This window comes from Opisthocomus hoazin, chromosome 5, assembly GCF_030867145.1.
Source record: "Opisthocomus hoazin isolate bOpiHoa1 chromosome 5, bOpiHoa1.hap1, whole genome shotgun sequence".
NCBI classification, from domain to species: domain Eukaryota; kingdom Metazoa; phylum Chordata; class Aves; order Opisthocomiformes; family Opisthocomidae; genus Opisthocomus; species Opisthocomus hoazin.
This window is the reverse complement of record NC_134418.1, coordinates 8,468,644-8,494,480: the sequence shown is the minus strand read 5'-3', so window position 1 is coordinate 8,494,480 and position 25,837 is coordinate 8,468,644. Positions and strand designations below refer to the sequence as shown.

Sequence of the window (25,837 nt, the reverse complement as noted above, 5' to 3'; positions counted from 1 at the left end):
AATTAGTGTAATCAGTCATTCGTTGTTACTGTAATAGCTATGAGCTTTACAAAAAAGCTAGAGACTGTGGGAGTTCAAGGCTAATGATACCAGGCAAAAAACTTTGTGATACTCAAGCTTAAAAGATTTAACTCCTTGTATTCAAGAAAGTTTTTGTACATTCTCCAAACTTGCACTTTCAAGACTACTCTGATAAGCTACCTTAGAGGAACGTCCATTTGTACTCATATTCTAAAAAGCTACAGAAATTCAAAGACTTCTTTACTAAGATGTATAATTTTAAAGCTCACATCAATTTTCACCTAAAAGCAATGTGTCACTTTAGAGGTTCTCAGCAGGCAGTAAGCAAAGCTTTCAAACTTATTTAAAAACCAGCTGCATTTCAACAAAATGTCAGTTCTCCGAGTTCCACTCATACAGGAAACTACTTGGTAAACAGCCTCTTTCTCTGCTTTCTAATGGATGCCTGACCTATTTAGTGCACCACGGACACAATGCTGAAAGAATCCTGCTGCAGGCACTTAACAGAAGCAAGCTAATAAAAACACAAGTTGCAACGGTTTGCTAGAAGCATTGAGATTTATGCTACACCTTCCCAAAATATATTCCCTTATTCATTACAAATTTATTTCGAAGCAAACCAGAATGAAATGGTAAAAACTAACATCTTTAAGTCACGTTATTGAAGGAAAGCACTGAGTTATTAAACTCAATGTACAAAATTAGCAAAACTTCACTGGTAAGAAGCAGTGAATTAAGATATAGAAGGACTTCTGTAGCTCCTTTTCATTTTACAAGAAGTTATGAAGTTAGAGCAGCATTAAGACTGGTAAGTTATAATTGCTGAGTATGAAAAGCATGTCAACCCTACATTTCCATAGGTATATGGTATACACGCCTCCTCCCTAACAACGTTCCGTAGGGACGCCTATTTGCAACGCAGATAGGAGTTGTAAGTGTTGCATCTCAGAGGCTACGCTAGTACAAGTTATTCCACACCAAGATTGCTGGGTCCTCTTGAGAGCTGACAACTTGCAAATTTTACCTCTTCTGATGTGGAAAAGGGATCAGAGGGAAACAAATATCCAGTAACAACAATAAAACACAGCATCACCTTATCTGCTTTGTCCCAGTTCTCAGTCTGTCTCCCAGTTTCAGCTCTATGCCTGCCCTCTGGTTTCCAAGCTACATAAGGAAGCTGCAGCTCAAAGAAAATAGTTTTTAAAGAATGCACTACTCATTGTTAAGATGCATGACTGCACATTTGGCAAAGAAGCAAACTTAGCAGAGAATAAAGCTAAAGGCACAAAGGCACAGTATTGGCTGGATATAAGGAGCACCATGGGCTTCAGAAAATAGGTAATGTAGTTGAGTGTCTTTCATCCTTTTTGTAAACACCTGACAATTTCTTCAGATTTGAGAACTCTATCAAAGGGTAAGTGCACGTATGTAAATGCTAGCATATAAGGGTTTTATTTTTTTAAATTATTAACATTAAAATTAGCTGGAGTTTCAGATTGCATATTCTCACTGGCTGGGACCAAAACAAAAATGATTTAGGTGCAAGTAGGGCAAAGTAGGAACGATACGAGATAGCTCGAAGCAAGCAACATATATGAGTGAAATTAGAAACGACAACGAGAAACAACCCTAAAACTTAAGGTGAGCAATTTTGGGGATGATGTTAGTATCAGACTCCACATATTTGCACTACCTTTTCCTCTATTCTTCTTCATAAACAACTAAGTTTTTCTCACCCATGCTATTCAAGAAAAGTTATGTGGTTTGCCCTGCAGAAGAATTTCTACATTGCAAACCTGGGAATGTGCTAGAATGCTTTCAGTCTGTGCTTATGTTATGATATTTTATGTGTTTTCTATAGGTCTGTGGCTCCTCTGACCGAAAAGCAGCTTTGTCACAAATACAAGTCTCCTGCTGGTTTCAATTTCTGGAGTACTTACTACGGTTTTAAAGGCAGTAAGACTTGCAACTTTCTTATCATAAAACTTGTCAGAAATGTTAAGCAGCAACAGTGTTATCATCAGAATATATCAGCAAAACTTCAAGTGTGGCCATAAAACTTGTCATCTCTCCCTAGGTTTAAATATTCTTACAAGACAGAACCTGCTGTGAGTTCCTCTCTCCCTTGTCCGTGTGTAAGCTCCAGTAGCTCTGCCACCTGCATCATACTTTGTGGTGCTGGCAAGATCACTGCTGATCAGAATTGTCAACACATTTTATAGTCTCAGTACGAAAGTTACACTCATTTCAGCAGAACTGGTTTCCTGTCTTATCCTGGCACATTATTCCAACACCTTAAATCAGGACCACTAACTCAAAAACATAAATTACTTCCTGTGCTGATATTGTAAGTTCTGCCAGAAACTGTCCTGTGGTTCAAGTCAGGCAGTGGATAGGCCCAACTCTAGTTCTGTTACTGATCACACCACCTTGGGCAGTGTTACTTTCTTCTCAAAGTAGTCCCCACCAAACTAGTTCAAATGAGATAAAAATGGATATTGAGCTGGTTTCTTCATCTGGGGCCAGTGGAAGGGAGTGGGGGGTAACATAACATAGCTTGTTCTTCTCACACACGTGAGAATACAGACCTCCAAATTACGCACTCAATACAAAAGGTGAACCTGACTTAAAGCATAACTTGGAGAACAAAAAGAAGTTTAATGAAGACAGTAAAGCAGAAGAGAATTCAGTCAAAATGGAAACATTGAGCTTTAGATGGGTGTTTCATTAACCTTTTAGTATTGTTTGTGATTAAAACTGTAGTGGGTTCACTGTAAGAAGCTAGCTGTTGTACCTCTTGCAAATTAATTGAATACATTAATTACAGTGTATGCCACCAGCAAATAAAACGGTTTTGTAAAACAGATCTTCTAAACCTTGATTTTGAAGAGTAAGAAGATGCAGAGTTTCAGCGACAACATTAAGTTTTTGAAAGGGTGCATCTGTGAAATGACACCTTGCCTTTAAAAACAAAATTCAACCACAGCTTAAATCCAAAGCTTGACCACAACACCAGCACCATCCCCACAGCAGTGGGGCTTCTGGGTTTTGCAATAACAGTCACACTAATGGAGCAGAAGAGCATTTTGTTAAGAAAATTGTTTGGTAAGCATCCCAGTTTCATACCTCACAGCATCCAGTCTCTTGTTCTGTCGAATGAGTTCAATGAACTCCTGAATCCTTAGGCTGAACTCCAGACAGCTCTGAGATTAAAGACAAGACAGGGTCTTAGATGGTGCCAAAAGCGCACTGCACAGTATGTTAAGTACTACATGTGCACAACAAAAAAGAAAGTGTTAATAACATGCAACCTTGTTTGCTTGCTTTTAGGCATTCACGCTAAAAAGCTGAAATGCTGTCTTTGTGGACAATCAGTCAGCACAGAATTCCCTAAAAGCAAACAAAACCCTCCTCCTCTTGCCTCCTTCAAAACGGAGATATTTAGCAGGGATGAACTTCTTCCTAATGACTGAAAGCATTCTTATCTGAGATGCAAGTGAGTGTAACAGGTGGTTTCTTTGTACTTTCTTACAATTTAAAGTAGTAGATTCAGCAGAAGTTTGGGGCTGTGTGATAATTTAGACAAGAGAGGTCTACTCAGAAGACTGCAAGTCTTTGAACACTACTTTGAAAGCCCCCAACATTAACAGAACACCAGCGCACAGTTTAAGATGCCGCAATCCTCTCCCTCCCTCCCTCCCTTTCTTCAGACTTCTAGCCCGCTCTTCTTGTCAAACATCTAAAAGCCATGCTGGAAACAAGTCTCAAACAAGAAAACCAAGTGGCATTTACCTGTTTTTGGAAAAAGGTAAAAATTGAAGCCTAATGAAGTTGACAGTGCCCCTTTAAATCAAATTCCATCACCAGTTCACAAAAATCTATAAAAAAAACTTTGAATACGTGGAATTAAAAAGAAAAAGGATTCTCCCCCCATAAAAGCACAAGTCACTACGCTTCTTTATAGGGACACAGTCAACTGTTTTATTACCTTAAGAGAACAACAAAAACCCAAAGTCCTCTGAACCTTGAAAAGAACTGCATTCCTTGGGTTGCCCTGCTCCATCTGGCAAATGTTTTTTTCCTTCCCCTATGCTTCTAATGAATAGTTGTCTTTTGTTTATTGTCCATCAGCACAGTAAGATCAAGACTCCTTAGTGACTTCAGCAGGATTTTGAGCAACTCAAAATTTGTATCGGCTAACTGCCTGGGGTGACTAATGCACACATTGCAACAATTGCTTATTAGAAGATTTGAAGTGTAAGCTATTTGAACATAAAAATGATGCATTCTGTCATATGTTAAAATGGACTTAAGGAACAGAAAATAAGTTATTTCCCAACTGTGCATTTTTCTGTACTCAAGCCCATGTTTCGCAGAGAATAAAAATTTCTTCGCTACTTCATTTGAAATTTTCCAGTAGGAGTATTTTAAAATACCCTGTTATCCAAATCCACACAAACCCCTCATTTAGAATTTTAGCTAAGTTCATTTCTAAGAAAAAAATGATCAAGCTTTTAATTGTTAATGACACTAAATCCTAGGGCTTAGTATTTTGTTAAAATGTTTCTACAGCAAAAACCCACATCCCAAAACAATCTTCAGAGTTTGTGTTTTGTTTTTATGAATCTTCAAGCAAGCTGCAAGCCAGCGGCTGTATGGGTTCTGCAGACAAGTGTAACTAGAAGCAGAGTCCTAGGCAATCCGATGATGCTTCATATACCTTCAAACAGTTCCACAGCAGCTACGCACAAGAGTTTCGATAGCTCACATCTGTAAAGACTACAGGACTGCGTGCTTTCCCAGGACACATACAGTTTAATTTTTAGCTTAGGCTTGCATTAACGTTGATGAGTAGCTAAGCAACCAGAAACAGAAGAAACATTTATTTGTGTTTCAAAAAGAAGCATAGTGATTTCTCTTTTTCCAACTCTGATCTCTCACGGCCTTTGCTTTGTTGTTGGTGGTTTTTTTGTGTGTGTGTTTTCTTTTTTTTTAAAAAAAAAAAAAAGTAGGGCTTGCAGAAATACATTTTTGTTGTTGTTTTCCAAAAAGAGAGATGGGGAAGATTTTTCCTTATTTATTGTTTATTGAAGATTGGTGATGAAAGACATTCAGATTTTATTTCTTATATTACTTCACATATTAAGATCACACAATGGGGATTTTTTAGCAGTATAATTATGCAATAGTGTCTACATACCAATTCTGGTTTTCCTTTAATGGTTTCCATAACAAGATCATCATTTTCGTTAGAGTAATCACTGGCCGATTTACTTTTGCGTCCCATCTTCGGTTCGTTCTCATTTTGGAGCCCCTGAGTGACAGAGAACGTCACTCTTCGCTTATCATTAAGTGCACTCAAACATTTTTGGTTAAATAAAGCGCTTAGTTTAAAAAAATAAGACACAAGCATCTTTGAGGGAGGCAGGGATTTTGGTTAATATCAGTTAAAAACAGATTTCTGCAAGCCCTATAAAACATTACAGCATGTTTTGAAATGCAGAATTTAAGAGACAAGGAAATTTAAACCAAGTGCACAGGAATGAGTATACAGCACGTTCAGGTCCTGGAATTCAATGGCTAGAAAAAGACTGACTGTGTTTATTACTTAATTAGACTCAGCTTTTTTTTTTTGCTAAAAACATTTCAGCAGTAATTTCTCACAGACAGTTCGTTCTGTACTCAAGTTTTATTTTCCTATATATAACACTTCAAAAATACCGAGACAAAAATCTGTATGGAATTTCTCTCCATGTTAAGCCTGAAGACATAGGTTTACCAATTAATCTCACTCTTAAGATACCTTTACACATAAACTGAGTCATATTCTCCGCAGGATGCAAAGAGTTATAAACGTAAGTTCACATGCATCAAGACACTACATACTTCTGCATTTAGATGTATGTAAGTCACACTAAAATTGTTTTATTATTTATTCGAGCATGATTTGTTGAGACAACACTTGCATCCATAAGATCACCTACCACTTAGTTTCAGATCTGGTGTTTGCATGAGCCAGCTTAGCTCCAACTGCCCACGCCTTCTTAAAAGCAGATTTTTGTACTTACTGTCCTTACTTTGATACAAGGCCTCATTCAAGACCTATAATTTAAACCAAATTGACCACATCAAATATCCAAGCAGTTTAGAAAACATTTGGAAAACAATTTCAACAAAACATCAACATGTTGCATTTTCATACCTTCATTTTTCTGAGCCTGGATTTGTTATCATGACACCAAGCCAAGCAAGTCATAGTCTCTTGTCTTTCCAACGACTCTTCCACTTCTTTAGCGGTCAAAAACATCTCGATATTTACCAAGTCCTTCAAAAACAAAAAGGAAAGCAAGTCTTGTTAAAACTGTGCTGACACTTCACATAGCAACCCACTCTGCAACAGAACTGGAATACAGAAATACAAAAGACTGTTCTAGAGACCTCTGATTTTTAGGACAGTACTCTACAAAAAGGCTGTACAGTATATTTCAAAGACTGCATTTCCATGCACTGAGAAATAGCGACAATAGTTTTCTACTTATACACAGAACTGGAAAAACAAGAAAGAGTGAAGATTAAACCTAGGAGCTTTGCACAGAAAGCGACCAGATCCCATCATCACTTCAGTGCCGCTGACAGAATCACAGAATCACAGAATAGTAGGGGTTGGAAGGGACCTCTGTGGGTCATCTAGTCCAACCCTCCTGCCAAAGCAGGGTCACCTACAGCAGGCTGCACAGGACCTTGTCCAGGCAGGTCTTGAATATCTCCAGAGAAGGAGACTCCACAACCTCCCTGGGCAGCCTGTTCCAGTGCTCCGTCACCCTCAGAGGGAAGAAGTTCTTCCTCATGTTCAGAGGAGCACTTGGGCTTCCTCAAAGTTCGGCCTACTATGTCAATTGGACTATGATAATATCCTAACACTTGCTCAAGTGAGAAAGAACTATGTAAAAGAGGAGAATATCTATATCTACTTTACCTAGCCACCTATAACTACAGAGTTATAAGCAAAGTCCTACAAGGGTCTGAGGTCTCCAATATATTTTCTCCCTTGCTTAACGTTGTAAGCTGCAGACCTTCAATTGCTTACAGTAGTTTCATCTACAACATTCAACATCGAGCTGATAAAACAAAGTCACTATATTAAAAAACAGTTAGGTAATGGGTGGGCCACAAGATGCCTCAAGTGCTTGTCACATGCAAATATTTTTGAAGAAAAAGCAGCAATCTAGTACCAGATTTGCCCAGAGCAAGCCTGTAATACACCTGTGCTACTACTTGGTAATTACCAGCAGCTTTACACATTCATATCAATCACAACAAACATGACTGAACACAATTTAAGATCTAGTAGTGTATCAAAAAATATTTTTTTTCTTCATATATTTTTGCTGAAAAAAAACCCCTTAGGTAGATGTTCCCAAGTCGATATGAACAGGATCCGTTCTGAATTAGCCCTGCTGGAAGTTATTCTGGAGCTGCATAAATATGTCATGCTTTGGCGGTTCCTACTTTGCTGAACAAAATGCACTGTGAGAAACGATAATTCAACAGTCAAACAGAAATCCAGCACTAAAGCATTTGATTAATATGCACTCTAATTTTGAACAAGTTCATTTTTATGTAGACTTCACAGCAAAATGCTGAAAATTATACAACTGAAATGCTGAATATCACAAACATTACAGTAGCTCTAGTGAACAAAACCACTCTCAGAAATAAATGGCATTTTCAGCTGTTAGAACAGCTGAATACACTTAGTCTCAGAATTTATACCTTCCATGAGACAAAGCTAAAAAACAGAAGTAGCATCAGGCATATTGCATTCGCATCTCGCCTTTCATTAGCCAGTTTTTCCTGATAAATACAAGAAGTCTAATACTACTGGAAAAATGGTCCAGACCATGTTAGGTTTGTCAGAATGGTTATTTACAAAACTGTGTTTCTGAAGTGCAACACAAGTTGCAGCTTTTACTAATGCCTTCTCTCATGACTTGAATGTGAGTTTAAAAACAAAATATTAAGGATAGTTGACATGCAACTACATTTTATAGCTTGTATGACCATAGCAACAAAACCATCGAAAGAATAAAGGGCCTCATGCAGCTCTAGTGGTATCAAATCCAGGTAAGCCAGACTCAGGTCAGAGCAAAAGCAGTTACAACTTTACAGAACAAAATTAAGATCGGACTTTTGCCGAGTCCTCCCATCCCCTTAAGGATTAAAAAAAATATATCTATTTTATCAGTGTGTTTGCAGATGGACTGAAAGAATGCAAACTTTTTTTTTTAGAGGCTTCCCACAAGAACATGAGAGTAATCGTCCTTTTTGGTTGTCTGACATTTTTCTGATGATATTCTCAAGAGGCAAATAGAAATGCATTATTCCCCTGTGCATGATAAGGTGACCACAAAAGAACTTCTTGCCCATGTAACTCATCTGTGTAAGCAATTTAACACATAATGCAGCCATATTCGTTATCTTCCTTGAATATTTTTCCACACAGCTGCTGAATGGAAAGACGATTTGAATTAAAAATATTAAGCTTGAGGAGATGTATGGAGATGTTATTTGAGCTATGTCCCCTCTCAATGAACAGCATTTACTTTTACACCAAATTAAGAGAACAACATTTCCTTCTACATTAAGAAGGGCTGGATATGCTAGGCAGACAACAAATCACTGGTTCCATCTAATCTGATACCTTTTTACAGTTTAAGCTCCATCACAAGACATTTTTATTTTTTTTAAAGAGGCATAAGGGCAGCAGTTCTTTTGTTTCAATGAGCTGTTGAGAAAATCCCGACGAGATGCAGTTATCAATCAGGTGTTAGTACAGCAATGCTCAACTGTGAGCAAAAAGACTGTAGTTGCTGCCGAGGCAGACAATACAAATAAAAAGAATTCATACATTCTTTTTGCAAATTTAAAATAAAAAGATTCTATTAGGTACAGAAATGCTAATTAGATTTGCAGTTGCCAAAAGAAGTCAAAGCTTGGCAGCCGTGTCTATCAAATAGACAGTATGTATCTACAAAACAGAGAAGAACATTTTTAATTAAAAGAGTTCCTTTCAGAACTAACAATCACATTTAAATTGCACCAGTAAATAGGATTTTATTCTCTGCTGACTAGATAGAAAGTTAGGGAACAATATAAAAAAAGCATTAAGAAATCCATTTGTAAGGAAAGAAATAGCTTTTGCATTTGATATAAAGTAGTTAGAAGTCTTAATCCTGTAGACTGATAGAAGAGACATACTAAGATACAATTAGGCAATAAGCCTTTAAAAACCTCACACATTCTCATGTCAGTTTTTTACATCTGATCACGCCTTCCTATCCTCCTTTTTTGGTAGTGCCTATCCGTGATGCTTCTCCATGGCGTATTTCATTAGCTAGGACTAAGGAAATAGAGGAAAGGGGTATGAGAGGATTATCTGGCTTTTTCAAAAAATCAGCACAGCTTTTCTGCACAGGCCAGAACTGGAGAACTACTTGTCTGCCACATCTTGTATGGATGGGAAGCAGCTAACGGCGCTGGCAGCTGTAAGTGGTATCTCATGTTCAAACCAGGAAAATCCCCATTAAGACCCCAATGCTGAAGAGTTTCGTAAAGCTATTCTGCAATTCAGAGTTGCACTGGCTGTAGACCATACAGAAACACAGTCTTTCTCAGTTCCCAAAACAGCGTGAAGACTTAGTATGCTGTTAGGAAGAGCCTCTCATATAATTTGTTTACATGTAAAATTGAGTGAATGTAAATATGCCATTTTAGAGAAATATTCTCATCGGTTTTGCAGGTGGAAAAAAAGCTGGAGAAAAAAAATCTGTTGCTGCACACTCCCCCTCCAACTGACATAGCATTCAGCATCGTGGAAAATGTTTTGTGACTTGTGTATAAATTAAAAAGCCATTCTAAAGTCTTTAATTACCATCTTTTGCAACACTGTAAAGCCTGCCTTCATTTCACAACTTCATTTTTCACATCGTAAAAGTGATTGCAGTACTCTACTTCCAGTACTGCAGAAGCATAGGAGAACCGTGCGCTGCACACAGATTATTTCAGTCCTGTTAGCACACCATAACTCTTCACATGGACTTTCCAGCCTCCTGTGCATCGCTGTGATGGTTTTGCCCAAAGTACCTTGCCTTAACTTGCTTAGAAATGCAGAATACCTGATGCTGGGGAGGAAGACTGATTAACATCAAACTTGCATTTAGTCAGGCTTCCACAATTGTATTGAGAAATAGTTTCAAATGGCTCAAGGAGGAGAACTTGTCTGTAAGTACTACTGACAATTATCCAAACACTAAAGACGGGGAACACAGCACAAGCATTCTTCTTCCTTCTAGCACAAACACGGAAGTACCACCTAGATTTTATCATTTACGCTTAAAAATAACTGTTGTAGTGAACTAACCTGCCCTTATTTAACAGTCACTGACCAGGTATCAGAAGGGTAACTATTTAAGCACCGGATGAACTTTATCATAAAAGGACTATTTAATTCCAACAGCTCAAACCTTAGAAAAAAACCCAGTTATTAGAGAAAACTGCACATGAAGGCTGAAGACACTTAAATGAAATCAGAGAGACCTATTTGAACAAAGAATACATCTATCCATCACCCTGCGCTCTGATTTACATATATATAGCTTTTAAAATATCACTGCTGCCTCTTAAGCTGCAAGTGCCTCCAGGGAGGGAGGTTACCAACTCTACGATTCTGCACAGAACTCCAGCTGTGAAGGTATAAAATACTATGAAGAATGGATTCCTTTATGATGATTATTACTACATATATACTCCCGGCCAACATAAAGCTACATCCTGGTATGGCATTTCCATTTTCTGAGATGGATTCTTAGTAAGACCATCCCAAGCACGCATCTGCACATGCCCTCCTTTGAACGGCTTCAGGACCCCCTGGTCCGTGCGAGCAGGAGCTGAGAGGGGCCCAGTCCTCAGGGGATCTCACTCGTCGCCAGGTTGCTCTCCTTCGCCATGCCCTGTGTTTGGGAGTCTCCCGTGCCCACTCTCACTTGCAGGAAAGGTTGCAGCAAACACGACCTGGTTAATACCAAAGAGTCAACACCAGAAAGATCTGCTGAACTTTTTCTCCACAGAGGGGGCATTCAGAACACAGTCTCCATCAGCCCTGGGACACACCCGCAGGAAGCCAGGCTCCACGAGTTCTAGACTTCATGGAATAACTGCTTTGTAATGAAAAATGACCACTACTTTCAACAGTAGTTTCAGACATGCAAACCAAGAGGAAAATGAAAATGGGCCCAGAATTCCATGAATTCACATGGTCGTGCTACAGAAAGGAAGAAAAAGTGATTCACAGAAATACAGTGAAGGTTATATGAAGAATAATAGCTATGAAATAATGGGAAAGTGCACGTAAAGGTAGTACAGTAATTTGTTAACTGGTAGATACTTTAGCTTCACATTAATTTGAAATTAAACAAAACAATGTCTATTGCAAAGTTGTGAACCAAGTGAGAAACTGGAAACATCTATTGAAGTGTGAACTACCGTAATTTAAAGCTAAAGTTTGTAGCTTTAAGGTCCTGCACAATTAAGAAAATTCAGTAGTGAACCGGAAAAAAGCAGTAGTTCTTCCACATGTTTACAGGAACTAAGTAAATACGAAGAAACAGAGTCTTGCTAAAAATAGTGAACGCCTGTCAAACTTGTCTGCCTTTCTTCTTTGGTAGGATTTGTGCAACTACTGATAATGATGAGGGGACTGGAACATCTCCCCTATGAGGAGAGGCTGAAGGAGCTGGGCTTGTGTAGCCTGGAGAAGAGAAGGCTGCGAGGGGACCTAATAAATGCTTATAAATATCTGAAGGGTGGGTGTCAGGAGGATGGGGCCAAGCTCTTTTCAGTGGTGCCCAGTGACAGGACAAGGGGCAACGGGCACAAACTGAAGCACAGGAAGTTCCGTCTGAACATGAGGAAGAACTTCTTCCCTCTGAGGGTGACGGAGCCCTGGAACAGGCTGCCCAGGGAGATTGTGGAGTCTCCTTCTCTGGAGATATTCAAGACCTGCCTGGACAAGGTCCTGTGCAGCCTACTGTAGGTGACCCTGCTTCGGCAGCAGGGTCGGACTAGATGACCCACAGAGGTCCCTTCCAACCCCTACCATGCTGTGATTCTGTGATAACATGGCTGAAGTACTTGCACAGAATTCTTTTATTCCAAAGGCAAACTTTATTCACTTCACTACAAACTAACTGCATCTCAGTAGTCAAAGATATCAGAGTTCGACACCAGTAACTCCACCCAGGAGTTCTGGTTTAGTCACATGCCAGAAGTGACTTCTTCAAACAGGGCGACTGAAGAGTGCCCCTGGGATGCCTTTAGAAAGCTCTGACTTTGTTTTGACATCAGCACATATGCAGAAGCTTCCATTCAACTTTTTTCTTTAAGTGAAACATCTTTACATTGTAACTACACATCAAGCAAACTAAATTTTATTGCTAAAATTACAATCCTTCATTAGATCTAGTCCTAACTACAAGACAGCAACACGTAGATCAGCATGAGAGATAGAGTTTGTTTCACAGCAGGTAAAAATTTGAACTTTGCTACAAATCGTTTTTAAAGAGTCAGTCATGATCATATACAAGACAGCACTTTGAACAGTCCATTCCCCAAATATTAAAACCAAACCCTTCAATATGCAGTTTCAGATCTAGATGTGTGGCTCTTTAAATTCACCAAGAAAACTGCTCATACGTTTCAGCACCAAATATCGCAAAATAGCAACTTTGCATTTGATCCGATGTCAAACATGGCTTAAAAAGAACAAAAGCACCATTTCTCTAGTAGCAATATGGCTTTTGCTCAAAATTTCTGTAGTGTTCATGTAAGAGTTTTAATTTACATAACATATTTTAAGATTTGCAGGAGTCGGGCCAATAGTCATTCCTCTCCATCAGTCTCCACTCTGCACATGAGCTGAAGCACTTATTTTACGACATCTCCAGCCACAAGTCTGGAAAGCCATCAAAAGGAATGAATTATGAGGGATTTTATCATGCACATGAACATTTATGTATTAAAATAAAACCCAGAATATTTCACATATGAAATGTGAATCTTTAGCAAGGCTTGAAACCAAACAGAAATGAGTACTAATACTTGATATTTTCAAGTCCCCCATGAGCCATCCTCAAAACAAGACAATTCATCAAAAAGAAAAGCTAGGCTTAAGACAAGATAAAAAAGAGATTTTATTCAGGTGGAAAATAGCTGGCATTTTATAGAGAAAAAAGCTTCATGGGGGGGAAGAAAACTCAATCATAAACCAGGCTATTTTGTTGTATAAAATATGATATTATGAATCCCCTAAGATGTTGTTTATGTATTTTGGAACATGCAAATTTATTATTAATTGCTTACCAGCATCAACGTGAAATTGAAAATAGGCCAGTATGCCTCAAGCTATCAGTGGCTTGCTGCCAAGGGTATGTACTGATGACAGTTTCAATAAGATCAACTAACTGTACATATTACATGCATGAGAGTACTACCTTCACGTTAAAAAAGGGTTTGCTGATACACTTTAGCACTCAGTAGTACGGTAAGCATTCATTTAAGCTACTTGGATGTGAAATACAATGAACACTTAGACCACTCTAAAACAACAACTTCAAAAGAGCCGTATTAAGTTTTTGATGACTACTCAGGCACTGAGCTACATACCCTCAACTTTCAACCTAACCTTCAATATAGTTCCGTTCTCAAGCGCTGAAACGGAAACGCAATAATGAACAGTTACAAAGGGTCAGATTACTCTTCTGTATTAATTTGTTAGTATTTCCTCTGTGATGAATACACAGCAAATTCAGGGATCACCTAGACGCCACGGTTACCGCTGCACAACTCGGGAAGAAGGCAGCCACAAGGAGCTGCAAGGTAGACAACAGGACCACCTGGGGAAGCAGAAAGAGGTTAGCGTATTTCTGCGGTGGGGAAACAGCAAAAGAGACAGCAGCTGGCAGGAGCAGGCAGACTGGAACACACCGCAGCAACACTGCCTACCTGAAAACCTGTGCAGCGAGAAAGAATGAGGTACAGGTGAGAAGCGGGACAGAGCAATATCTTGATGGCAGTAATGTGACCTGAGACCAGAACCCAATTCCTCTGCCCCTATACAAGGGGAGGAATAAAAGGCTGCTGTTACAGCAGTTCCTTCAGGGTCAATGCAGAGTATGTATGAACTACATTGAGATCGAAGGGAAACACAAATTATGAAGAAAACAATGGAATGGGTGGTAACAATACAGCAACATCACAGTTACTGAAGATCAGTTAAAATGAAGCACAAATTAACATTAAGAGGCCTCCTTACTCCCTGCTCATAAAACAATGCTGTCTGAAGTTCATTAAACTACTATTAAGTGTTCTAATGCTACACACATTAACAGGATTACGAAGAAAATAAACAGAGCAATTGACAGAATGTCCTACTCAAAAGCCAGCTGCAGTGCTAGCTGTTAGAAAAAAAGCTAAGACAGACAGCCAAACCACAGATTCATCAGCAGCAGAGCCAGAGACGTTTTTGTCTACAGACGGTATCCCATGGTGTACGCAGCCGAGCTTTCACTTGAGAGCATCTTCCATGGCCTCTGTATAGCACAGACATTTTAATGCTACCTCATTGTTTCTGAAAGACCCCAGTAACTCACACTGACCGATTACCTGTCAGAAGAACTTTGTCTTTATCTAACACTAGAAGATACTGGTACTTCTTTTGGTAATTTGTTCTAGCAATTAAAACACGTTCTAACCTTGTGTCCAATTTCAAACACCAATTTTTCTGACTTCTCATTCTCTGTATTGTTTCCTCCCTAAATCTTTCTGCAGTCGATTATGAAGCTCCTCGGTATACGACTTTTGCTCTCATATCTAGCAAAAGCATCCCCCCCTTCCCATTTTCCAGGCATTATCTCCCTCCAGTTTTTTCAACAGCCTTCTTAAGATGTGGTCACCAAAACTGTACCTTCAACTTGCAACCTAACCTGCAATATAATTTAGCTCTACAGCACTGAAATACAAATGCAGTAACTTTCATCCGCCTACTTTTGCACATGCACATAAGCTGTTCCGGCAGAGCCTCACAGTTGCAGCCAGCACTTTGGCTGGTTATTAGCAAGCTGTTTTCCCAGCGCATCCTCTACTCCTGCCTCAGCAGTTTTTGTAGCTCAGCAAATGGCTGCACTGTATCCAGCAGTACATTATACCATGCTAAGCACAGTAATAAATGACTACGCTAAAGCAATGCGACAAAGCCTCTAGAGCTTAAGATGCATCACCGGGCAGGGGAAAAAAGCCTCTGGTGTTAGGTCTACCTTGGCCATTTTCTGTTGTAGCCTCTTCTAGCAGAGGAAAGACAATGAATCCTTTGCCAGTTGAGCATGAGCCCTGTAGCTTTTGTCCAAGCAGAATTAGTCTATATTAGCAACTACACACGTTCACAAAAAGCAAACTCCTGTCATCTAGTATAGCCATAAAAGAAAGCGTTAAATGTAAAGTAACATTTACATTTTCAAGGAATGTCTGGCAGGAAGAATGTACGATAAGAAAAAAATCAGAGGCAGAACTAAAACCTTTTCTACATCTAGGCAATCTACAGGTGATAACACCATTCTCCTTTCACATAAAATTTTCAATTCAAGAGTGTTTCTTGAATCACTAGCCTTCCAGACTAAGTATTTTGTAATAAATTAGCTCTGTTATGATACACTGCAGATAACCTATTTCATCTAAAAGGACTGAAAAAATACATTCAACATCACAGCACACTTCATGTTGTTGGCTTTTGAAGTGTCAAATTATTTGTAATGAAAAAGTTTGTTACTCTGCATTGATCTTGACTATTTCACATTTACATAATTCTAATTCCCAAAGATGCTTGACACAAACTGCAGATGTAAGGCTCTTCAGGAATTACAGCACTTTGAAATTCAGATGAACACACCCAGACGTTCATTATACCAACCTAGTGAAAACTGCCATGCCTATGCTACCAACAGCCAAAACACATTCAAAGGAGTTCCCGAGTTGTTCATCTGTAGCCTAGTACTGCAAGGTAACTCAACACAGCACAAGTTAACTGGAACAGGTTGCCCAGAGAGGCAGTGGAGGCCCCATCCCTGGAAACATTCAAGACCAGGCTGGACAGGGCTCTGAGCAACCTGACCTACTTACCGGTGTCCCTGCTCGCTGGGGGGGGGTCAGACTAGATGACCTCCAGGGGTCCCTTCCGACCCAAAACTTTCTATGATTCTATGATCCTGGCACCTTGAAGTCAGTCATGCCAGTTCAGAAGCTCCTTCACATGTAGCTTTCTCTGACATCTCCAGTGTGGGAACAGGGAGCCACAGGAGAGGGACGCAAACAGCTCCGGACAAAAGACACCTTTTGCAATTCAGCCTGCATTTAGAAACTCAGCTCATCTGTGTTCTGCATGACAGTGAAGGCAAGAATACATTCCAGCATTATGCTGAATGTTATTTAGCTAATTGAAGTGTTATAAATACAAACTTGTTTTGATGAATTAATTTAATATACATTTGTGTGTTTGCCTACAAGCCATTCTTGGACTACGTGTCTTAACAAGGAAGATTTCTAAGGGTACACTGGTATAATTAAGAGAAGTACTTAGACAGCTTTTAAGATTGTATGGCTTCCCTCACTCAAACTTAAGTTTTTCTAAACGTTCATATGAATTTCTTACTAAAGCAATCACACACTACCGGCATCCACCCTGCTCAAGTATTAGAAGTTTACTGATCCAATGGTCTTGAACTGTATTACGTACCTTATCTGTTATGACTATTTTAGATTTAAGTCTAGATCTAAGTTTCACTTAATGGTGGTTTTTTGTTTGTTTGTTTTTTTTTTTTTTTTTTTTTTTTTAAAGCTGCCTAGATTTTTAAGTTTCACTCCAGACTTAAGATTTCATTTCTACTTCCCTTAACCATACAAGTTAAATCTGAAAAGCCTTTTCAGGCTTCTGGGGAGAAGACTGGTAGAACACAGCTGCATCAAACAAAGCACATGCTTAGTTCTTCCATGCATATAGGCTACTATCAGTCTACTATCAGTCTGCTATGGTGAGAGTCTACTAATTCACAAAACAGAATGCAGCTCTAGCAGTGTTAAACGACTCAGTGGAGCACAGAGCAGTCTCCAGAAACGCAGAAGCACTATCTTACCTGCACATTCCTCCTGATGTGCAGATCTGCCTGCAGTTGCAGACACTCGCTGACCACCGAATGCCTTTACCCTGCACATCAGAGCAAGAACACCAGCTACACAGGCACACAAAACTTTCAGTCCACTGGGACAGGCAAAGACACTCAGCTTCTTAAATATGGAACTTTCCTCAAAAATGCAAGGAGCTATGGGTTCAATACCACCTACTCTATCAACAACCAGGTGGTGAGCTTCAGAGACACCTCAAACCTAAGTGCATCACATTTTGATTAGAATAGCTCTTGGTGAGCATTTTTCATTCACTTTAAGACTTAACACTGCTCCTGCTTGTGATGCTCAGGTGTGCAGGTCATTTTCCATCTCCCATTGTTTGAGAGTCATCAAGTAGGAACAGTTATTCAGGGAAAGGACGACTTCAAAAATGGTAGCTTCAGTAATATTTTGCCCCATAATAGACAAAGAAATAATTCCGTAACCTTCTACTGAGGTCTCAGCTGAAGCATCCATTTCAGTGTTGAGGAATCTTTTCATAAAGCAGGGAAAGAACCTTTATCTTTGGGGCTGGAGAAAGGAACGATGATGAATAATATGAAGAAGAAATCAGGTACCTGGTTAAGAGCCACGCACCTTGACTTGAAGAATTCAAGTTTCTCCTGTTCCAAAGGACATCAAATAAGATCTCATGACCTTCCATAACAAAATGAAGATGATGGAACACACCTGAATTTGTTGTAGGTATCTTTCCAAATACTCAGTTAGGCTAATCCATTCAAAATGGATTCCAAATGATGAAAAATGAAGCTGTGTTTATGCAGTAGAAAAGAGGAAGAACTGGACCAAATTGCAGAGAGGTGAGAATGGAGGATAACGTGCTTTCAGTGACTACTATTCCTTTCATGTATACTAATCAAAATTTATTTTTTCTAAATATATTTACAATACCAGTTTGAAAGATTATGAAATATTTTCAGAATGGCTTTGCAGTATCTGCCCTTTTTTGATATTCTCCAGGGAATAACTGTTACCACAGATTCAGAAGTTCTGCTCAGAAAGGAAATCATTGACAAAAACTGAAAATCTGAACTCTCACTTCAAGAAAACTTAACTTTTCAGGACTGCTGTCAATCGGCTTAATTCTGCTTGAAGCGTCAAGAAGCCCTTCAAATACAGGTCAATGTTTACAACAATCATGTCTACTAGACAAAACCTTCAGAGTCAATGGAATACTCAATTCCCCCCCCCCCCACTATTCTCAAAAGCAAAAAGCACACTGTGGTATTAATGCAAATGGCCAGTTAAGGATCTTTGAAGGATGATGCACCTACTTAACTACTGATCTATGAACATTAATTTGCAAACCTTTGACTGGCATGCATAATCCACGATGCAAGGTCAAGTTAACCAGTTTTAAGCTATTTAAAAGAATTATTTCAACTCAAGTGTTCTGCTATACCTGCAAACTTAGTGCCACTGACCACCCTTCCCTGAGGGTGTAGTAGTTCTCCTGTCCCTTAGTGGTTTATAGATTTTGAAATCATTTTCTCCCTGCCCTAACACACAGACATGTATGATACCCTTCATAAAAAACAGCATTTCCACTTGTACAACCTTCGTACAGGATGGGTATTAAGGCAAGGACACATTCTTTTACTAAACAAACTAAGCAAACATAGAAAGAGAATTTACAACATATGGGAAGAGAGACTGGCAGCTTCACAATCTGAGCTTGTCCTCAGTCATACAGGCAAAAATCACTATGGCTATTACATAATTAAGCAAAGAACATATGGACACTTTACATGTTTTCTTCTTCCTAGCCCATTAAAAAAGGGGCTAGAAAAAAGGATAAAATTTAAAAGCCAGCCACCCTCTAGGAACAGCAAACAAAACACTACAGACCTAACCTAATTATAAAACTTCTCTACAAACAACAACTAACTTCCTACTGGAACACCACACCTCCAAAACCAGATTTGCCACAGAAACGCAATAGCATTTAAAGTAGCAGAATATGGAATAGCAAAGTTTAAGTTAACAGACAACCCTGCCAGCTAGCTGAACATATGAGTCTGCAGATGAAAATAAGTATTTTTATATTGGTGTTGCACTCCAAGGTCATAACAGAGTCAAAATAAGATCATTATTAAGTGTAACAAGCTGATACTGATGAGCTTCATTTGTATGCAATAACAAAAACTTCACATTTCGTTTATATCTTCAAACCAAACTGTTTTTCACATCATCAGTGACCCAGAAGACATTAAGAAAGAAGTCCACAATAGAATCCCGCCCCTCCCCCCCGTATTTACTTTGGCACAAACGTGACATTTCTGTCCTTGACAGTCAGCTCTTACTTTAATATTACTCACATTTTCATTTACTTTCCCAAGAAGCATTACTTCTTTTTAAAGAAATATCACACACATTACATGTTTGTAGTTTATTTCTCAAATTGCCGTATAACATTATGCTTTATATATGCCACATGCCAGAAGTTATTCCCAACTTCAACTAGTTCATAACTCTAATATTTAAACTTCCCCATAATTTTTCACATCCAATATTTTTCATAGCTGCTTGCTTCCTAGTTTATAACCACAGCTTGTAAGCGCTTATCTTCCAAGACAAGGATTCAAGAATATCATTCCTATGAAGGTAGTTAATTTCGAAAGCAGACTAGAATTTGTCACAGCCCATCAATAATTAGAATTGGACACTATGGTGCATAGTTGATCTTTGAGCAAACTGTCTGCTGCGTATTACTGGCAAACATATGAATGATTTAATGGTTTGCTTTTGGTCACTGAAACCTCATGAAGCACCTCAGCAGCTCTGCAGGTCTCTTAGCATTCAGAAGCCATGCAAGCAACTTAAAACAAGCAGGCTGAGGCACGCTCTCGAGACTGGTCTAACAGGTACTGAAAGATGCTTAATCTAGGATCCACAAGCTACAACTGAAATGGAAAGAATCGTTTCCTTCAGCCTTGTCAAATAGTGGCAGAGGGCACTTTTAGCCATTTGGCCTGCAATCACAGGAACAGAATCACAGAAAGGTTGTGACTTGGACCTCGGGAGGTCATCTGTAACAGATTACTCAGGACCTCGCCCAGTTCAAGCTGGATTTGAGTATCTCCCAAGTACAAGCAGATTCCACACCCCAGTGTGCCTGCTGGGGAGCCCAGAACTAGACGCTGTACTCCAGATGGGTCTAACCAGTGCTGATCATCATCCTTCCACCGCTGGTGATGCTCATCCCAGTGCATCCCAGAGCGCTGGTGAGTCTTCATTGCCACAACAACGCATTGCGGGGTCACGCTCAACTTTTCCACCAGCTAGAGGTGAGGCTGGTGGACAAGTTGAGCAAAACCCCCACCTTTTTTCATGTTCCCACTTCGGGTATAGCGCCTACCCAGTAGTAACAATATTGTCTTGATATATAAAAAAAAAAAAAAAATCAGGTAATAGACACACCCAGGTTCACTATACAACAATGTCCTTCTGAATTCTGCAGCAGTGGAGACATTTATCAAAATTACAGCTGAGACTACAGTAAACAGAAAGATTACTTTGGATGAAAGAAAGATACCATGACATTTTGTAATCTGCACAGCAAAGTTACATTATTAAGCATTAGAGAGCATTTCAATGGTCATATCCTTCAGCAAGAAAGAATAAAAAGAAATAGAGAAGTTAGCTTATTAAACCAGCAAAACTATAAATTCTATACAATGATCAAGTCGCAGTATCTTACCATTGTAAAACCTGTTCACAATGACTTATTCACCACATAGTAAGAAAGACCGAGGGAAGCGTATCCTCATTTAGCCAAAATGTAAACTTTAATGTTGAATAAAATGCATAATTTTAGCAAACTAGAAGAAATGTGGCCTCGGTGCACTCAACGTGCAACTAAGTTCTGTGTTACTCAAATTACTTTGATGTTATGCAAATAAAAATACTTAGGCTTGAAGGCAGAAGTTAAATAAGCTTATTTAAAACTTTTTTTTTTTTAAACACAAAAGTTTCTATTCGGCAAACAGAATGTAAAGCTTTAAGTCTTCACAAGTGCAACGCTTCATGCCACATGGTCTTGCAGTGTATCACGACAGGCTTCCATGCTCATGTCTAAACCAAAGCTGAGCATTACTTCATCAGGCATAACAGAACTTGCTATGAAAGTGAAAATTTTTCCCTAGTGCTTTTTCAGCAGACCCAGCAGGTACAGTAACGCGATGATTCAGCGGGAGATGAGCTCCTGCTCCAGAGGGAAACACCTACCAGAAGTGGAAGAGCTGCTGACCATTCAGCTGCAATTATCCTGGAATAATTGTCTTGTTTTCATTCACACACATGGGCTATCTTCAGTGAGGCATAGCAGCCTCTTCAGTGATTCTTCAGGACTATTTCCTACTAATACTTTGTAACCCATCTCCCCTCTCCCTCTACTTGCTGCTTCCTTTTTGGTATTTACTGCAATCACTGCTGGTTGAACAGGATCAGACTGGTAAGGCAGCCAAGGAGTAACATAGACGTGCGACAGATATGCTGGTCGTACATGACAAAGAACAGGTACCTCTGCTGTAATGTGACACTAGTAACAAAAAAATTTCTTCCCCTCAACCAGCCCCGAGAGATGTGTTCAACTGTCACTTAAAGGCAAAGTACGCAAGTCACATAACACAACTAAATAAACTCTGGGCATTTTTACCTTGATAGGAGAAACACTTTCACCAGAAGAATAGCGTACCTTATGGAATCATGAATACCAAAAGAACTTAGGATTCAAGAATCACTGAAGATCAAATAGCAAACGGTACCTAAAATTAGCAAAACATGGTTTCTCTAAATAACCAGCGAATTCTCAAAGAATCGGTTTTAATGTGCTTGTGGCTGTCAGAGGACCACAGCGTGGATTCATCGCTCTGCATAAAGAAGCTACACCAAGATGCACAAATTCCAAACCCTTCATTAGCAATTACAAGATGGAAGGAAAACCAACTAGATAACCAGTGAAAAGGAAAGTGACAACCACAGAATTATAAGACAGCGAAATAAGCAAAACAGCAAAAAATTTCTATGGACCATGCAAGAACACACTGGTTACTATAAAACCCAAATTGTATAAAGATTTATTTTCCAAAGTATAAGCCAGCTTTCCTCTTGCCACACTAAACAGTAGGATGATACAATAAAACAGTTGCTCCTACAATCAGCATACAATATTCTACTCAGTCTGGTCACCTACACACATCATCTAAGTGGGGCTAGGCAGATGGGAAGCTCCACCAACAGCTTAATCCGCAGCCTAAAGGTCTCTAACAAGAAATTCTGTATGACATTTGAGAATTATTCCAAGTTTTAATAGGGCAAGGTGTTTATCCAAAAGCACCTAATTTGCAACTAAAAGTTACACCTTCAATTTTGACTTAACATGTTAAAATACAATTTATGTCAAGTAATGAGAACAAACTCAGGCCTAAAAAGATTAACAGATAAACATAAGTAATAAAGGCACTCTAATACCTAAAAATAGCTGCTACAGGGCTAAAGCAGCTTGTTCTCATTTGCCAACTTCCTTTTTGCTACTGTTTTGTTAGTAAGGGACTCTGCATTCTACCAACCTCGATGCCACTTTGTCTCGCTAGTTTTACAGCTGTATTGTAGTAGCCACAGCGTAAAAGATGTTCCACCATCATACGATCCATACGTTTCTTCTTCCACATGTTTGCAGCAGCGGGCTGGTCACTACTATGTTCTTTCAGATGTTCAATCCTACGTTTGCAGAGTTTTGCACTTTCATCTTCAGCCTGGATTGATTCAACTGCCTAAAGAGTAAAAATTAACAGGAACAAATAAGAGCTATACATTTGCTTTTAAACCAAAACACAGTAAGAATTGTTTGTAAGCATTCTTTACATATTCTACAGTTACTCCCATAGCATTTCTTTCATTTACAAAGACATTTCCTACAGCAGCATTTAAGTTTCAGTGTGGCTGGTCCAGTTCTGAGATACTCTGGCATAGAAATAATTTTTTATTTGCCATTATGTAGATATGCACTTTTCTGCTTAATGTGCAGTTAGTCCAAAACCAGCAATGTATCGACTACAGCAGCGACTGCAGCAGCAACTGCTTTAATAGTCTGCAAAGAGCTTCCTAAAGGTTTGCAGTCATCTGGTCCAACCAGTTGAAAATCGTGAATTTCCACTTCTAAACTCTGCATGGCTTCTTCCTCAAGCAGCTGTCCTACTGAATTAGTTCTGCTGAGGATGATGCAGAGTAAGCCCACATTACTTCTAACACACTGGAACCATTTTAATCAGTCATGCAATAATGAAAATTGTATAAACATTTGACCTCTTGGCACCTTTAATTCAAGGACCTTAAAGTAGTTTTCCGAAAATTATCATCAGCTTTGCTAAACTTGTATTATTTTACTTACCTCTGCTACTCTGGAAACACGGATCTACTGTTAGGAGCTTTACTTAGGAAAATAAATTTGTCCAGAGGAAGCAGAGTGACTTTTTAAAAACAAACATATTGGTATTCCCAGTGCAAAACACACAGTCCAAAATATCTCCACAACATTTTTTTTTTTTAACTTAAAAAACAAACACTCACATCATACTTACTTTCCTTCAACCTTAAATTATATGGCTGATTAGTTATGCTGCAAATCTGACCAGGCAATTTTATTATAGACCTATCGTAAATCAAAGCTAGCTGACTCAGTATACAGCACGCGAGAGCTGTGGGTCACACCAGGCTACAGAACACAAAAAAGCCTGCAGTACTTTTACATGCTTGCTAAGGTAAAAGCAAACCAGAATACGATGGAGGCGTAGTACCTTTCCCATCTGTGATATATCACTAGTGATGCAACTTCAGGTTGGGTTGCCTTACTAGTGGCAGCTTTAAACTTGCTGGCTTGTGTTTGAGTAACTGCACAGCTATGGCAACAGGGAAGTCCATGCAGGTTTGCCGACCAAGCACAGACCAAATAAACCGGCTGGCTTTTGGCAGCCCACTTTGCACTCCATGCTGGCACGGCTACCAGCTCAGTCCTCAGCTATTCTGGCTGCAGTATCATTCTCGGATAACAGCTCCAGCTCTGGAAGCACAGGTTGGTTCTAATTGCTTTTACGTGCATGCTTATTTACAGACTTCTGGAAGGATCAATATTTGAAAAGCAAAGTGAAATGAATGAAAACTTGTGCAAGAAAAGCCTTACAAGCATTTGCCCTCGTTAAGCCTGACTCTGATCTGGTCCTTGATACCAAATTCAAGTATCTAAAACCCTAGTTGCTAGACAAGATAGTCTTTTAGTAAAATTCATGTACACGTCTATAGCGTACGTTATTTTTAGTACTGAAGCCTGAGTTACTTGTATGACTGAATCTAGCTTTATTTTGTAACATAGTTTGGAGACCAGTCATTTTTTTAAGTTATAAACTGAGCGAGCCTTTTCTATTCAGCAGGCAAACACTAACTCAAGCCAAAACTGACTTTCACTTCTTAGATGTCTGCAGTACTATCAGATGTGAAGGCAACCTCGAGAATTACTCTGAACACAATCAGGAGAATCCACAACAGTCAGGCACAAAGGTTGAGGCCCTTCTTTTTCCAAAGGGCTCTCCTTCTATGGTTTTGTATCTGGACTTACACAGCTCTTGCTGGGTTTTTGATTCTTCTAGTGCATTCAGAAAGGCTACAGATCCTTTTCAAAACCCTCTGAAGCAAGTCTATCTGGACTTGCCCTGCTGGACATTAATAGAACTTGAGGGAACAATCATATTAAACAGGACATAAAAGCGAAAACAAAGGCCTAGGTTTTCCCAGGATCATTTTCAGAACCCAGAAAACCTGCTGCGTTGAAAAGCTACTTTTTAAGAGCGAGTAAGGTGTTAAATAAAGGAACCATCTAATACTATTACGGCCATCTCAGCAGTTCATCAGATCCTTGTCTAAACACAGGAGGAAACAGAGATTCCACATGGGTCCAGAGGCCCTAAAGAAAACAATCATTTTGCCCGAGGCAGAGATTACAGAGAAGAAAGTTGGAGATGAGGGTTTGGAGCAGAAACAAGACCTTTGTATTTCAGAAGACTTTTACTGTTAAACAAATTTTTTTGCCTTTTGTTCTTTCTGAGCAGCTACAAGATTCCCCACAGTCTTTCAGGCAGTCAAAAACAAATGAGCAATTACACTAAAATGGAGCCTTGCACCCGAAACATTCAGCAATGCCTTCAGACACACCCCCGCAGTCAGCAAAGATTTAACAAGTAAATAACTTACTCCTCCACATCATTACTACACACCTACAAGCAAAATTTAACACCTCTTTCAGAAATAGCAGCCATTTATTTCTGTAAGTAACAGAAGTGAAGAAAACATATCCTTTAAGACCTCTAAGTCTCACAAACTAAAGATGAAAACAGTAATTAGATATATGAAGTCTTTTGCAGATCAGCTTTTCAACACTTAGCTAACTTGTTCAAGCAGAAAACCCCAAATCAACATACATGACAGTGTCATTTTCATCTTACAAACCTCCAAGCTATTTTGATGCTTCACTTAA

The 25,837-nt window shown here is 39.1% G+C and overlaps 1 protein-coding gene across 6 annotated transcripts in view; it reads right to left on the bottom strand.

Annotated features, from left to right (window-relative positions):
• Positions 1-25,837, bottom strand: part of MAEA (macrophage erythroblast attacher, E3 ubiquitin ligase) — a 52,852-nt gene that overhangs the window by 8,517 nt on the left and 18,498 nt on the right. For 5 of the 6 annotated variants that reach the window (XM_075420349.1, XM_075420346.1, XM_075420345.1 and 2 more), the window contains 4 exons: positions 22,881-23,084; positions 6,224-6,346; positions 5,222-5,335; positions 3,148-3,224 (listed from right to left, as the gene is read on the bottom strand). In XM_075420349.1, coding sequence (XP_075276464.1) covers positions 3,148-3,224; positions 5,222-5,335; positions 6,224-6,346; positions 22,881-23,084 — 518 coding nt within the window. The remainder of the gene's footprint in view (positions 1-3,147; positions 3,225-5,221; positions 5,336-6,223; positions 6,347-22,880; positions 23,085-25,837) is intronic. The other variant, XM_075420347.1, reaches the window with a different exon arrangement.